Source organism: Pelodiscus sinensis, unplaced genomic scaffold (assembly GCF_049634645.1).
Source record: "Pelodiscus sinensis isolate JC-2024 unplaced genomic scaffold, ASM4963464v1 ctg61, whole genome shotgun sequence".
Lineage (NCBI taxonomy): Eukaryota > Metazoa > Chordata > Testudines > Trionychidae > Pelodiscus > Pelodiscus sinensis.
The window spans coordinates 414,604-428,134 of NW_027465843.1; the positions used below are offsets into that span (position 1 = coordinate 414,604).

Genomic DNA, 13,531 nt, shown 5'->3' on the forward strand with positions numbered 1-13,531 from the left:
CCTGCTCCTAACCCTCCCACTGTGTTGTTACATAACCGTTACACTTTACTTTCTGCAGGAGACAAGGAGTCACCCCCCACAGTGGAGGAGACCAGGCCTTGCACCACCAAGGTTGAGCAGTCTCCTGCCACCACTGCGAGGAGGAAATGTAGGGTAGTGGTGGTTGGAGACTCTCTTCTGAGGGGAATGGAGGCACCCATCTGTCGCCCTGACAGCTCATCTCGAGAGGTATGCTCTCTGCCAGGGGCCCGTATCCGAGATGTTACGGAGGCATTGTCGAGGATTATCCGGCCCTCTGACTACTACCCCATGCTACTCATCCACGTGGGCACAAATGATACTGCCAGGTGTGACACTGAGCGGATCAAGTGTGACTACAGGGCTTTGGGACTACAGGTGAAGGAGTTTGGAGCGCAGGTGGTATTCTCTTCGATCCTTCCTGTCAAAGGTAGGGGCCCGGGCAGAGAGAGGTGCATCCTGGAGGTGAATGCCTGGCTGCGACAATGGTGTCGCCAGGAGGGATTCGGCTTCCTTGATCACGGGGTGCTCTTCCAGGAGGGTCTGCTTGGCGGAGATGGAGTTCACCTTTCCAGGAGCGGGAAGGCCTTGTTTGGACACAGACTGGCTAACCTTGTGAGGAGGGCTTTAAACTAGGTTCGACGGGGGCAGGTGAGCAAAGCCCACAGGTAAGTGCTGCATGTGCGGGACTGGGAGATGGGTTGGAAATGGGGGGGAATACGGCCTATAATGGCAAGGAGAAAGGAGGGTCAGGGCACAACAGGGAGGCAAGATCAAATCAGTATCTTAGATGCCTATAAACAAATGCGAGAAGTATGGGTAATAAGCAGGAAGAACTGGAATTGCTAACCAATAAATACAACTATGATATCATTGGTATTACAGAAACCTGGTGGGATGGGACGCATGATTGGAATGTTGGTATGGAAGGGTACGGCTTGCTCAGGAAGGACAGACAGGGAAAAAAGGGAGGAGGGGTTGCCTTGTATATTAAAAATGTACACACTTGGACTGAAGTGGAGATGAACGTAGGAGATAGCCGTGTAGAGAGTCTCTGGGTTAAGCTAAAAGGGGTAAAAAATGAGGGTGATCTCATGCTAGGAGTCTACTACCGGCCACCTAGCCAGGTGGAAGAGGTGGATGAGGCCTTTTTTAAACAATTAACAAAACTATCCAAAGCCCAAGATTTGGTGGTGATGGGGGACTTCAACTATCCAGACATACATTGGGAAACTAACACAGCGGGGCACAGGCTATCCAATAAGTTTCTGGACTGCATTGGGGCCAACTTTCTGTTTCAGAAGGTTGAAAAAGCTACCAGAGGAGAAGCTGTTCTGGATTTGGTTTTAACAAATAGGGAGGAACTAGTTGAGAACTTGAAAGTGGAAGACAGTATAGGGGACAGTGATCACGAAATAATAGAGTTCATGATCTTAAGGAAAGGTAGAAGGGAGACCAGCACAATTGAGGTAATGGATTTCAGGAAGGCAGATTTTGATAAGCTCAGAGAACTTGTAGGTAAGGTCCCATGGGAAGCAAGACTGAAGGGAAAAACAACTGAGGAGAGTTGGAAGTATTTCAAAGGGACGTTGTTAAGGGCCCAAAAGCAAACAATTCCGCTGTGTAGGAAAGATAGAAAATATGGCAAAAGACCAGCTTGGCTTAACAAGGAGATCTTGCATGATCTCAAAATAAAAAAGGAGTCCTATAAAAATGGAAACTAGGACAGATAACAAAGGATGAATATAAGCAAGCAACACGGGAATGCAGGGGCAAGATTAGAAAGGCAAAGGCACAAAATGAGATCAAACTAGCTACAGGCATAAAGGGAAACAAGACGACCTTTTATAAATACATTAAAAGCAAGAGGAAGACCAAGGACAGGGTAGGCCCACTGCTTAGTGAGGAGGGAGAAGCAGTAACAGGAAACTTGGAAATGGCGGAGATGCTCAATGACTTCTTTGTTTCGGTCTTCACCGAGAAGTCTGGAAGAGTGCCTAACGTAGTGAATACAAGCAGAGAGAGGGTAAGTTTAGAAGATAGGATACACAAAGAACAAGTTAAAAATCACTTAGGAAAGTTAGATGTCAGCAAGTCACCAGGTCCTGATGAAATGCATCCCAGGATACTCAAGGAGCTGATAGAGGAGGTATCTGAGCCTTTAGCTATGATCTTTGAAAAATCATGGCAGACAGGGGAGATTCCAGAAGACTGGAAAAGGGCAAATATTGTACCCATCTATAAAAAGGGGAATAAGAACAACCCAGGAAACTACAGACCGGTCAGTTTAACGTCTGTCCCAGGGAAGATAATGGAGCAGGTAATTAAGGAAATCGTATGCAAACACTTGGAAGGTAATAAAGTGATAGGGAATAGCCAGCATGGGTTTATGAAGAACAAGTCATGCCAAACTAATCTGATAGCTTTCTTTGATAAGATAACGAGCCTTGTGGATAAGGGAGAAGCGGTGGATGTCATATACCTAGACTTTAGTAAGGCATTTGATACGGTCTCGCATGATATTCTTATTGATAAACTAGGCAAATATAACTTAGATAGGGCCACGATAAGGTGGGTGCATAATTGGCTGGATAACCGTAGTCAGAGAGTTGTTGTTAACGGTTCTAAATCCTGCTGGAAAGGGATAGCAAGTGGAGTTCCTCAAGGGTCTGTTTTGGGACCCGTACTGTTCAATATCTTCATCAATGATGTAGATATTGGGATAGAGAGTACGCTTATTAAGTTTGCAGATGATACCAAACTGGATGGGGTTGCAACTTCTTTGGAGGATAGGGACATAATTCAAAATGACCTTAGCAAGTTAGAGAAATGGTCAGAGGTAAACAGGATGAGGTTTAATAAAGAGAAATGCAAAGTGCTCCACTTAGGAAGGAACAATCAGTTCCATACATACAAGATGGGAAGTGACTGTCTAGGAAGGAGCATGGCGGAAAGGGATCTAGGGGTCATAGTGGACCACAAGTTGAATATGAGTCAACAGTGTGATGCTGTTGCAAAAAAAGCAAATATGATTTTAGGTTGTATCAACAGATGTGTTGTAAGCAAAACTCGTGAAGTCATTCTGCCGCTCTACTCTGCACTAGTTAGGCCTCAGCTGGAGTACTGTGTCCAGTTCTGGGCGCCACATTTCAAGAAAGATGTGGAGAAATTGGAAAGGGTACAGAGAAGAGCGACAAGAATGATTAAAGGTTTAGAGAACATGACCTATGAAGCCAGGCTTCATGAACTGGGCTTGTTTAGTTTGGAAAAAAGAAGACTGAGGGGGGACATGAGAGCCGTTTTCAGGTATCTAAAAGGGTGTCATAAGGAAGAGGGAGAAAACTTGTTCATCTTGGCCTCTGAGGATAGGACAAGAAGCAATGGGCTTAAACTGCAGCAAGGGAGGTTTAGGTTGGACGTTAGGAAAAAGTTCCTAACTGTCAGGGTAGTTAAACACTGGAATAAATTGCCCAGGGAGGTTGTGGAATCCCCCTCTCTGGAGATATTTAAGAGTAGGTTAGATAAATGTCTATCAGGGATGGTCTAGACAGTATTTGGTCCTGCCATGGGGGCAGGGGACTGGACTCGATGACCTCTCGAGGTCCCTTCCAGTCTTAGTATTTTATGATCTCTTATCCCAAGAATTCTATCACCCTTAGTCCAAAAGACCAGATCAAGTGATATGCATTGGGGCAGTTATTTCTTGGGGCAGTCCTAGAGTCATCATGGTATCCATGAAATCTTGGGCTGGACCAGACAGGACAGTGTCGGCATGAATATTGAAGTCCCGCAAGACCAGAAGCCTCAGGGTTCTCAGTGCCACGTCGAGACCACTGAGACTACAAGTAGAACACCCAACCTGTCCCGGCCACTTAACATCAGGTACAAACACACAAACGCACTGTGTTGGACCAAGGCCCTGGCCAGTGAGATGGTATCCCGATAGACAATCGCCACCCCACCTCCCTGACCATCAAACTGCGGCCGGGCACAGTCGGGAAAGGTCAACGCCTCCTTCCACTCCCAGCCAGGTCTCAGTGATGCAAGCCAGGTCGGCCCCTTTATCCAGAATTAAATCATGGATGACAGCTGTCTTGTGGGATACTGGCCTAGCATTCAGCAGCAGCGCCCTCAGGGCTGATGGCCAGGTGTTGAGGTTCCCAGGGTCATTGAGGCTGGAGATAGGCCAGGAACAAGGAATAAACCTTGTTCCCCTGTGCTAACCAGTCCCGATCTGACTGCCATATCTTTCCCTACCTGCCACAATGCTATCTGAACCTCCCCCTTAGCCACCCCGTCTGGGCCACAACACTTTGACACAGGACCCTGTCAGCTAGAGAAATTAGGGACCTGGATGTTGCTTAAATTGGGCACAAGCCACTTCAGCTGGCAGCGCTCCAAAGCTGGACTTGCGCCTTACCAGACGGACACAGCTGAGCCTGAGCAGCCTCCCAGGAGCAGAGGTGAGTGAGGCAGCTTGCCCACGTTGACAGATCAAGCTCCAAAGCTGGTGCAGGGTATGTGCACTGCCAGCCAGGGAGTGCTGAGTAGCAGGAGTGCAGTTATACTGCTAGGCTACGTCTAGACTGGCATGATTTTCCGGAAATGCTTTTAACAGAAACATTTCCGTTAAAAGCATTTTCGGAACAGAGCGTCTAGATTGGCACGGATGCTTTTCTGCAAAAGCACTTTTTGCGGAAAAGCATCTGTGCCAATCTAGACGCGCTTTTCTGTAAAAAAGCCCCATTCGCCATTTTCGCCGTCAGGGCTTTTTTGCGGAAAACAAATCTGAGCTGTCTACATTGGCCCTTTTGTGCAAAAGCTTTGCTCAAAAGGGACTTTTGCCCGAATGGGAGCAGCATAGCATTTCTGCAAGAACACTGACAATCTTACATGAGATCGTCAGTGCTTTTGCGGAAATTCAAGCGGCCAGTGTAGACAGCTGGCAAGTTTTTCCAGAAAAGTGGATGATTTTCCAGAAAAACTGGCCAGTCTAGACACAGCCCTACTGTACTCTGCACTGGTGAAAGCGCTCCTGAAATACTGTCTCCAGCTCTGTTTCCCACAATGGAAAAAGGATGTTATTAATAAACTGGAAAGAGTACAGATCAGAGCTACAAGAATGGAAAACCTGCCTTCGAGTAATAGACTCAAGATCAGTTTCTTTACTTTAACCGAGGGGCGACTTGATCACAGTTTATTAGTGCCTGCCTGCATGCAGAACAGAGATGTGAGAACACAGGGCTCTTCGATCTAGCAGACCAAGGTCTCACAACAGCTCACAGAAGCTGAGGACAGTGAGAGTGTCCCTGGCTTGGTAACAATTAAAGCCTTGTCATTGACGAACGTCCTATTGATTATCTGTACGAGCCCTAGCTAAGACGACTGCTGTGAAATCCAGAAAGAGAGTAGTTATGCAGCTGTCACACTGCCATGAGCAAATCACCTGAATGAACTCTCCATACCGAGAAGCTAATAATTGCGACTGTGACACTGACTGGGAGAACTCACCACAATGCAGGTCCAGCTGGTATATAGCCAAATGACTTTTATACGTCCCCTAGTGATGAACTTGGTTTGCCACGCCAATTTATGGTTTTGCAGTACTTAAGGGAGGATTGTGTGTGTGCGCGTGTGTGTGCGCGGGGAGGTGCACGCGCATGCTGGGAGATTTGTTTTGTTTTTTTGTGTCGGGCAAAGGATGTGTGCTACAGTAGAAAGCTATCTGCACGAGGGGTTATTGTGTCTGCTGGTTTAGTATATGCCATGGGGATTGTGTTGATTTGTGTGTGAGTTGTGCTATGCTAGATTTGTTAAATGGGGATTTTATGTTGATCTGTTCGGATGTGAGAGTTGCATTAGAGAGGTTTTGTAAGTTGTATAGATGGTGAATCAACCTTCGAGGAACCTTTGCAATTAAGCTAAGTAATCCACCATTGGTGCAGTCTCCCTCATATCCCTATGAAATTGCTGCTTGTAAAGTAGCTGGTAACTGTTTGACTTACCTCTGATAACACCAGGGTCTAGGACTCTTGGCACGGCATAGATATATAGATGTCTGGTGGCCTGGATAATCAGGACCATAGATTTAAGTCTTTGTTGACTGAGGACCCGCAAGAGAATGTGCAAGAGTGTGAAAGGGGAGCAAGAGGATCAACAATACAAATAAGACGAATGCAGCATTCACCATGTGTGCACGTGCGCTGCCTCCCCCTGTGGCACCAGAGACTAAACCAGTTCCAGAGTAAGGAAGATGGGCTAGAGTTTGTTCCCGTGATCCCCGTTCTCATGTCAACCAGGGAGCTGAATGAGCTCTCCCTACCATCTATTAAGGAACTGGAGCAAAAGACCCCAGGAGCAGACTGGATTAGTCTGGACACACCTACGTTGTGTAGGTGGTCAGCAGACATCTCTGGTTTGCCTGAGGGATATATTTTGACCATTTTGGGTTAAAGCTGACTTTAGTTTGGACTCAGGGGTAGCAAACTGTTACCCTTGCTGTACTGTACTTGATATGTCCTAACTGAGGGTGGTCACGGTGATTGTAACCTCACTCACTAGGGGTGTGTGGGTGAGAGGGAGATGCTGTCACACACAGGAGGGGGCAAGTATTCCTCCTCGTAGGCGCAGACTCTAGGAAAGGGTCTACGGGCCATGTGACCCAGCCTCTCTGGGTTTACACAGAGCGGGTCAGACTCAACGGAGAGTCGCTGCATCTTCTCATGAGCAGGCTGGGCGAGGGGACTGAGCCCTAGGCCTGGGGTGGGCAAGGTGCCCCACTTCCCAGGGAAAGCACTGAGAGCTGAAATCACAAGTGGCTGAGCCAGGTGGTGGAATCCCAGAAAACAGCCACACAGCTGGAAGGGCAGCAGCAGCGGAGAGTGATGGGCAGCAATAGATGCAGAAGTAAAGACTCTGGCACTTCCCAACGGACTCTGAGCGTAGAAGGGAGTGAAGGGGGGGCACATTAAAGAGGCATTTGTCTATTGGACTTTCACACTCCAAGACAGGAAATTTACGGCAAAGGTCACTGCCAGAGATTCTGGGAGGTGGGTGTTTATAAAGCCTCTCAAATCCACAGATAGCTGCCTTATGTCTGCACATATCTGTACCCACGGATGTGGATATCCACAGACCATTTCTGCAGATCACGGATCAGATGCAGATACGAATTGTGTATCTAGAGCCCAGCAAACCAGCAGATCTCAGATTATTTCTGCATCTCTCCAGTCAGATGGAGATATACATTTTGTACCCAGGCAGTGTTCTAGGTGCTTATTGCTGTGTGTGTAATTTTGAATAATTGTGTTTGTTTTGTCCCAAATTAAGATAATGTTCCCGCTCCTCTTAGCAGAAGTTGTACCTTGTTATATTGAGGCTCAGTGCTTACCAGTGGGGAAGCAGTGCCCCTCAGAGGTACCATGGCTGATGTTTAGTTTCCCCAGGTCTCTGGATTGGGGCTCTAGTTGGTTTAGTTTTGCAATATTAAGAGGAACGCCAAGGTATCAAATCAGGCCCTTGTGGCTACTGACTCCACCTGGCAGCAGAGTTAGATCCCTGTGACTAGAAAATGGTCGCCACAGACTCAGCTTCTTTGCTAGGCACACACTGGGTGCTTTATCTGCTAATGCTCGCTCCCAGGGCTCCCTGAAACAAGGCTGCTCCCAGGCAGCCCAGCGGAGATGGCCTCGCTTTCTCTTACCTGGAACGCCGTCTGGCTGTTGTAGTTACGAATCTCTTTGCTTGCACCGCGGAAGAGGAGGACCCGGGCACAGCTCTCCTAGGAGTAGAAAACCAGAGAAGAAAGAAGGAAATCTGTCAGTGCTGACATGACAGACGAGGTGACCTTGGTCCACTCCGGAGTGGAGAGCTCCCTATTGCAAGGGAGAGAAATAAAGTCAAAATGTCAGAGTTCACGGCTACAGCCTCCGATCAAGCCTCTCCAGAGCCCATCACGGCTCAGGGGACCTGCCCTTCTGCCCCCACTGCCCAGACAAGCTCCACCTCCGCACATACCTGCTTAGCACGAGGGGAGCTCTGTAGCGGAGGTGCCCCCAATACACACTGTGCCTGGGGGGCTGTTACCCATCATTTGAACATCCCTGTGTGGCCTAGTGGGGTGCTGTACACTCTTGTGGCCCTGGATGCATTCTGGTTTGGCATTCGCTGGTTGCTGTGCTGTGCTGTGGGTGACCCCTACTGGCCTGTGCTGGTCTGCAGAGACGCTGGTGTGTCTGTGTGCAGGGCCCAGCGGGGGGCACATAGGTATGGCCCAGCTGCCTGACACCTGGGCTAGGGGTGGAATCTGAACAAAGCCAGGGGTGTGGCTGCCTGGGGGCTGAAGGACCAGTTGCTGGGGGTTGGGGCAGTCTTAACAGAAGGAAGCATGAGATATTTAAGAACAGGTTAGATAGACATCTGTCAGGGATGGTGTAGACGGAGCTTGATCCTGCCTTGAGGGCGGGGGGCTGGACTCGATGACCTCTCGAGGTCCCTTCCAGTCCTATTATTCTATGATTCTATGATTCTATGAGGAGGGCAGACTAAGTCCGGGACAGGGGGCTTCAGGGGCCTGTGAACCCATTTCCCCAAGAGGACTAGGCTGTCTGCCTGGCTCCTACATCAACATGAGCCTGTGCTGCGCCGCATCTCTGAGAAGCAAGAAACCTTCTATTCTACGGCCTGACAGAGTCACACATGTGGCTGCGGACGGGGGTGCAGGGTCAGGGGCTCCCCGACACGACGTCACACCCTATCTAGCTCTTTGGGGCGCCATGCTTCTCTCATCACACAGCACAGTTTAGGGGATACTGTGGTGTTGAAACCAATGACCTTCCATCCCTCCTCTAAAGGCTTCTAGCCTCTGGGGACAGTCCCAGCACCGAACAGTCTCCCAGCTATAGAATTAATGCAGCTGCTGCCCCACAAGCCATAACCCATCTGTGATGCAACACTGTTTAATATGAAATAAACACAGCACGGGCCTGGGGCCTTTCAGTCACCTCTGCTAAAGGAACCCACATGTCCTTTTAAGATATAAACAGGCAAGAGAAGGAACAGAGTCTGGGGAAACCCAATTCTAAACCTACACAGCCCAGAAAAATCACCAGGGAAGATGATCCTGATGGAAGAGCTACTAAGCGCCATCTGTATGCAAGAGAAACTGAGACTCACACAGGGCTCTCATCAGAGACTCACACGGGGCTCTCACCAGAGAAACAGAGACTCGCACAGGGCTCTCACCAGAGAAACAGAGACTCGCACGGGGCTCTCACCAGAGAAACAGAGACTCGCACTGGGCTCTCACCAGAGAAACAGAGACTCACACAGGGCTCTCATCAGAGACTCGCACGGGGCTCTCACCAGAGAAACAGAGACTCGCACGGGGCTCTCATCAGAGAAACAGAGACTCGCACGGGGCTCTCACCAGAGAAACAGAGACTCGCACTGGGCTCTCACCAGAGAAACAGAGACTCGCACTGGGCTCTCATCAGAGAAACAGAGACTCGCACGGGGCTCTCACCAGAGAAACAGAGACTCGCACGGGGCTCTCACCAGAGAAACAGAGACTCGCACGGGGCTCTCACCATACTCCTGATTTCTCTTGTGCTGATCTCAGTTTCCAAGACAGGACATGGGGCAGAAGAGTCTTGCAGGCTGCCCGGTTTCATCTTATTTAAAACTTCAAATATTGGTCAAAAGTTCTTGAGGGCACTGTCCTGAGAACAGGGCACAGCTGCTGTGGTTGAGTAACCAAACAGTAACCCCACCCCCACCCCCACCCCAGGGCTCACTGCAAGAGACATCTTACACTAAAACCCCCTTCCTAACCTAGAACCCGTTTATTACTCACTAAGAGCCTCCCGTGGCCTACGTCAATCATCTCAAAACAGCCTAGAAAAACTGTTGCTTGCCTCTCAGAACGGCTGTTTTCCGGATGTGTTGCTCATGCCCACTCCAGCCAGACTGCAGACATGTTTCTTGGAAGGTTTTTGTCTCGTGGTGTCTGTCTGGTTGGCTGTGGAGCCCCCTGGAGTGGCACCTTCATGACCGTGTCTGCACGTCCCTGCCAACCCACTTCTTGCTCGGTTCCTCCTTGTGGGAATACTCCACCAGAGCAGAGACAGGCAGGATTTGGAATGGACACGAGCTACACACCTCAAAGAACATGGGAGCAGCCACGCTGGGTCAGACCGTTCCCAAGAGCACTTATAAATAGGTTGAATAGGGTGGGTCCCAGAGCGGACCCTGGGGGACACCACTAGTTCCTGCTCTCCATTTTGAAAACTATCTAACCATGGAGCTTCCATGCCATGAGATGGAGGGACACCAGGCTGGGCTCTCGTGGGCTTGTGCGATGAGGTCTGGAAACGGGGAGGGCTACGGGCCTCCACTGAGGTCCAACAGCCCGGTGAACCAGTGCTACAAGACTTCACAGAGCCTTGTCCTGGTGTACTTTGAGGAGAACCCTTGCACGAGAGGGAATGGCGGGAATGCCCAAAGCAGGCGATTCATCCGCAACAGGTGAAATGCGTCCGTGAGGGACCTTGGCTATGGTTCAGGAAGGAGCAAACCGATGAGTCTTCCTGTTGCTCCGTGTCGCGAATGGGTCCAAGTGGGGAATGCCCCACTTCTATAAGATGACAGCCACTCTGAGGGACCATTCGTGCCTGTTGAATGATCAGCTAAGCCGCCTGTTCGCAATGTGTGATACAAAAGTCCCACAGCTCGAGGGCTTCCCGGCACCACCCTGCTTCTTTACAGAGAACATCGCTAGGGTTGGTCCATCAGCACCAACGCACACTGGGGTGCAGATGAACTTGGAACATCTGGCACGCCAGGCAGACTGCCCTCAGCCTTCTGACATTAATATGCAGCAAGAGTTCTGCTTGGGGACACATGCCCTGTGTCCTGATGATGCCAATGTGAGCTACTCATCCAAAAGCCCAGGTATCCACAGCTAACTGCATGGGGAGTTGTGGCTTGACAAACATGTTCCACCTGTGCCTGCAACCACCAACCAAGAGAGTCTAGAATTGGAGGGGGGGGGTAACTACTCTGTTCAGCAAGTCCCATCTGGGCCTGTACACCTGTGCCAGCCATGGTAGGGAAGGATGGAGCTGCAAGCTGGAATGCCAGACCACAAGTGCATGCCACCATATGCCCAGCAGTTTAATGTAACTTCTGGTGACGGCTGTGGAGAATTGGCAAAGGCTGTCAATGATGTTCCTGAGGGCTTGGAAGCAGGGCATGGGCAGGGATGGTATAAAAACGTACGATCGGCCAGACTGGGCCAGAGAAAAGGTCCATCCAGCCGAGGGTCCTGTCTGCTGACAGTAGCCAATGCCAGATGCCCCAGAGGGAGGGAACAGAGCAGGGAACCTTCAAGTGACGCCCCTCCTGTCACCCATTTCCAGACAAATAAAGGTTAGGGACACCATTCCCACCCTCGTGGCTAATACCCATTGATGGACCTAACCTCCATGAATTTATCTAGTTCCTTTTTGAACCCTGTTGAAGTCCTGGTCTTCACATCCTCTGGCAAGGAGTTCCACAGGTTGACACTGCGCTGCATGAAGAAAAACTTTCTTTTGTTTGTTTTAAACCCGCTGCCTATTCATTTCACTGGGTGACCCCCAGTTCTTGTGTTTTGGGAACAAGTACACATTTCCTTAGTCACTTTTTCCACACCAGTCATGACTTTAGAGGCCTTTTCTCTCCTCTTTTCTAAGCTGAAAAGTCCAAGTCTTTTTAATCTCTCTTCATCTGGGACCCTTCTTTAACCTATTCGAAGACCAATATCTCCTTTTTGAGATGAGGTGACCACCTCTGTACGCACTATTCCAGATGTGGGCACACCATGGATTCAGAGAGAGGCAATAAGGTATTCTCTGTCTTATTCTCCATCCCTTTTTAATGCTCCTAACATCCTGTTTGCTCGTTTCACTGCTGCTGCACACGGAGGGGACGTCTTCAGAGAACTCTCCACAAGGACGCCAAGACCTCTCTCTGGAGTAGCTGTAGGTAAAGGACATGAGCAGCTGTGTGTGTAGCTCACCTGCGTGGAGTCCAGGAGAGCACTCATGAACTGAGCTGGCATGAGAGTGGACTTGGGCACTTCAGCACCAGTAAGGGCCACACTTTCCTCTACTTGTTTTTGCAGTGTAGCCCTGATGGGCCAGTCTACCAGGTATGGGAAAGGACTCCCCATTTACAGAGGAAGGCTGCTGTAACTGCCAGGCATTTTGTGACTACCCAAGGGGCTGCTGAGAGCCCAAATGGAAGCAGCAGGAACTGGGCACCAATCACAAGCCGGATAAATCATCTGTGGGCTGCATAATGGCTATATGGAAGCATATGTCCTTCAAGCTAAGAGCAGCACAGCACTCCCCAGTTTCCAGGGAAGGAATCAGGGAGATCCAGGTGACCATGTGAAACTTTGCTTTCTTTGTGGATGAGTTGAGGTTTTACAGATCTAGGATGGTCTGATTCTGCCCTTGGCCGTGGGGATCATAGAATCATAGAATCATAGGACTGGAAGGGACCTCGAGAGGTCATCGAGTCCAGCCCCCCGCCCTCAAGGCAGGACCAAGCTCCGTCTACACCATCCCTGACAGATGTCTATCTAACCTGTTCTTAAATATCTCCAGAGAGGGAGATTCCACCACCTCCCTTGGCAATTTATTCCAATATTTGACCACCCTGACAATTAGGAATTTTTTCCTAATGTCCAATCTAAACCTCCCCTGCTGCACTTTAAGCCCATTACTCCTTGTCCTGTCCTCAGAAACCAAGAGGAACAAATTTTCTCCTTCCTCCTTGTGACACCCTTTTAGATATTTGAAAACCGCTATCATGTCCCCCCTTAATCTTCTTTTTTCCAAACTAAACAAGCCCAGTTCATGAAGCCTGGCTTCATAGGTCATGTTCTCTAAACCTTTAATCATTCTTGTCGCTCTTCTCTGTACCCTTTCCAATTTCTCCACATCTTTCTTGAAATGTGGCGCCCAGAACTGGACACAGTACTCCAGCTGAGGCCTAACTAGTGCAGAGTAGAGCGGCAGAATGACTTCACGAGTTTTGCTTACAACACACCTGTTGATACAACCTAGAATCATATTTGCTTTTTTTGCAACAGCATCACACTGTTGACTCATATTCAACTTGTGGTCCACTATGACCCCTAGATCCCTTTCCGCCATGCTCCTTCCTAGACAGTCGCTTCCCATCTTGTATGTATGGAACTGATTGTTCCTTCCTAAGTGGAGCACTTTGCATTTCTCTTTATTAAACCTCATCCTGTTTACCTCTGACCATTTCTCTAACTTGCTAAGGTCATTTTGAATTATGTCCCTATGCTCCAAAGAAGTTGCAACCCCACCCAGTTTGGTATCATCTGCAAACTTAATAAGCGTACTCTCTATCCCAATATCTACATCATTGATGAAGATATTGAACAGTACGGGTCCCAAAACAGACCCTTGAGGAACTCCACTTGTTATCCCTTTCCAGC

At 49.1% G+C, this 13,531-nt stretch overlaps 1 protein-coding gene across 8 annotated transcripts in view; it reads right to left on the minus strand.

Annotated features, from left to right (window-relative positions):
- The window catches only part of SHANK3 (SH3 and multiple ankyrin repeat domains 3), a 708,141-nt gene that overhangs the window by 410,901 nt on the left and 283,709 nt on the right, over positions 1-13,531 (minus strand). For all 8 annotated transcript variants that reach the window (XR_012898753.1, XR_012898754.1, XM_075914851.1 and 5 more), the window contains one exon: positions 7,721-7,798. Coding sequence is in view for 6 of the 8 variants with exons in the window: in XM_075914851.1 (XP_075770966.1) it covers positions 7,721-7,798 (78 nt within the window). In the remaining 2 variants the exon portion in view is untranslated. The remainder of the gene's footprint in view (positions 1-7,720; positions 7,799-13,531) is intronic.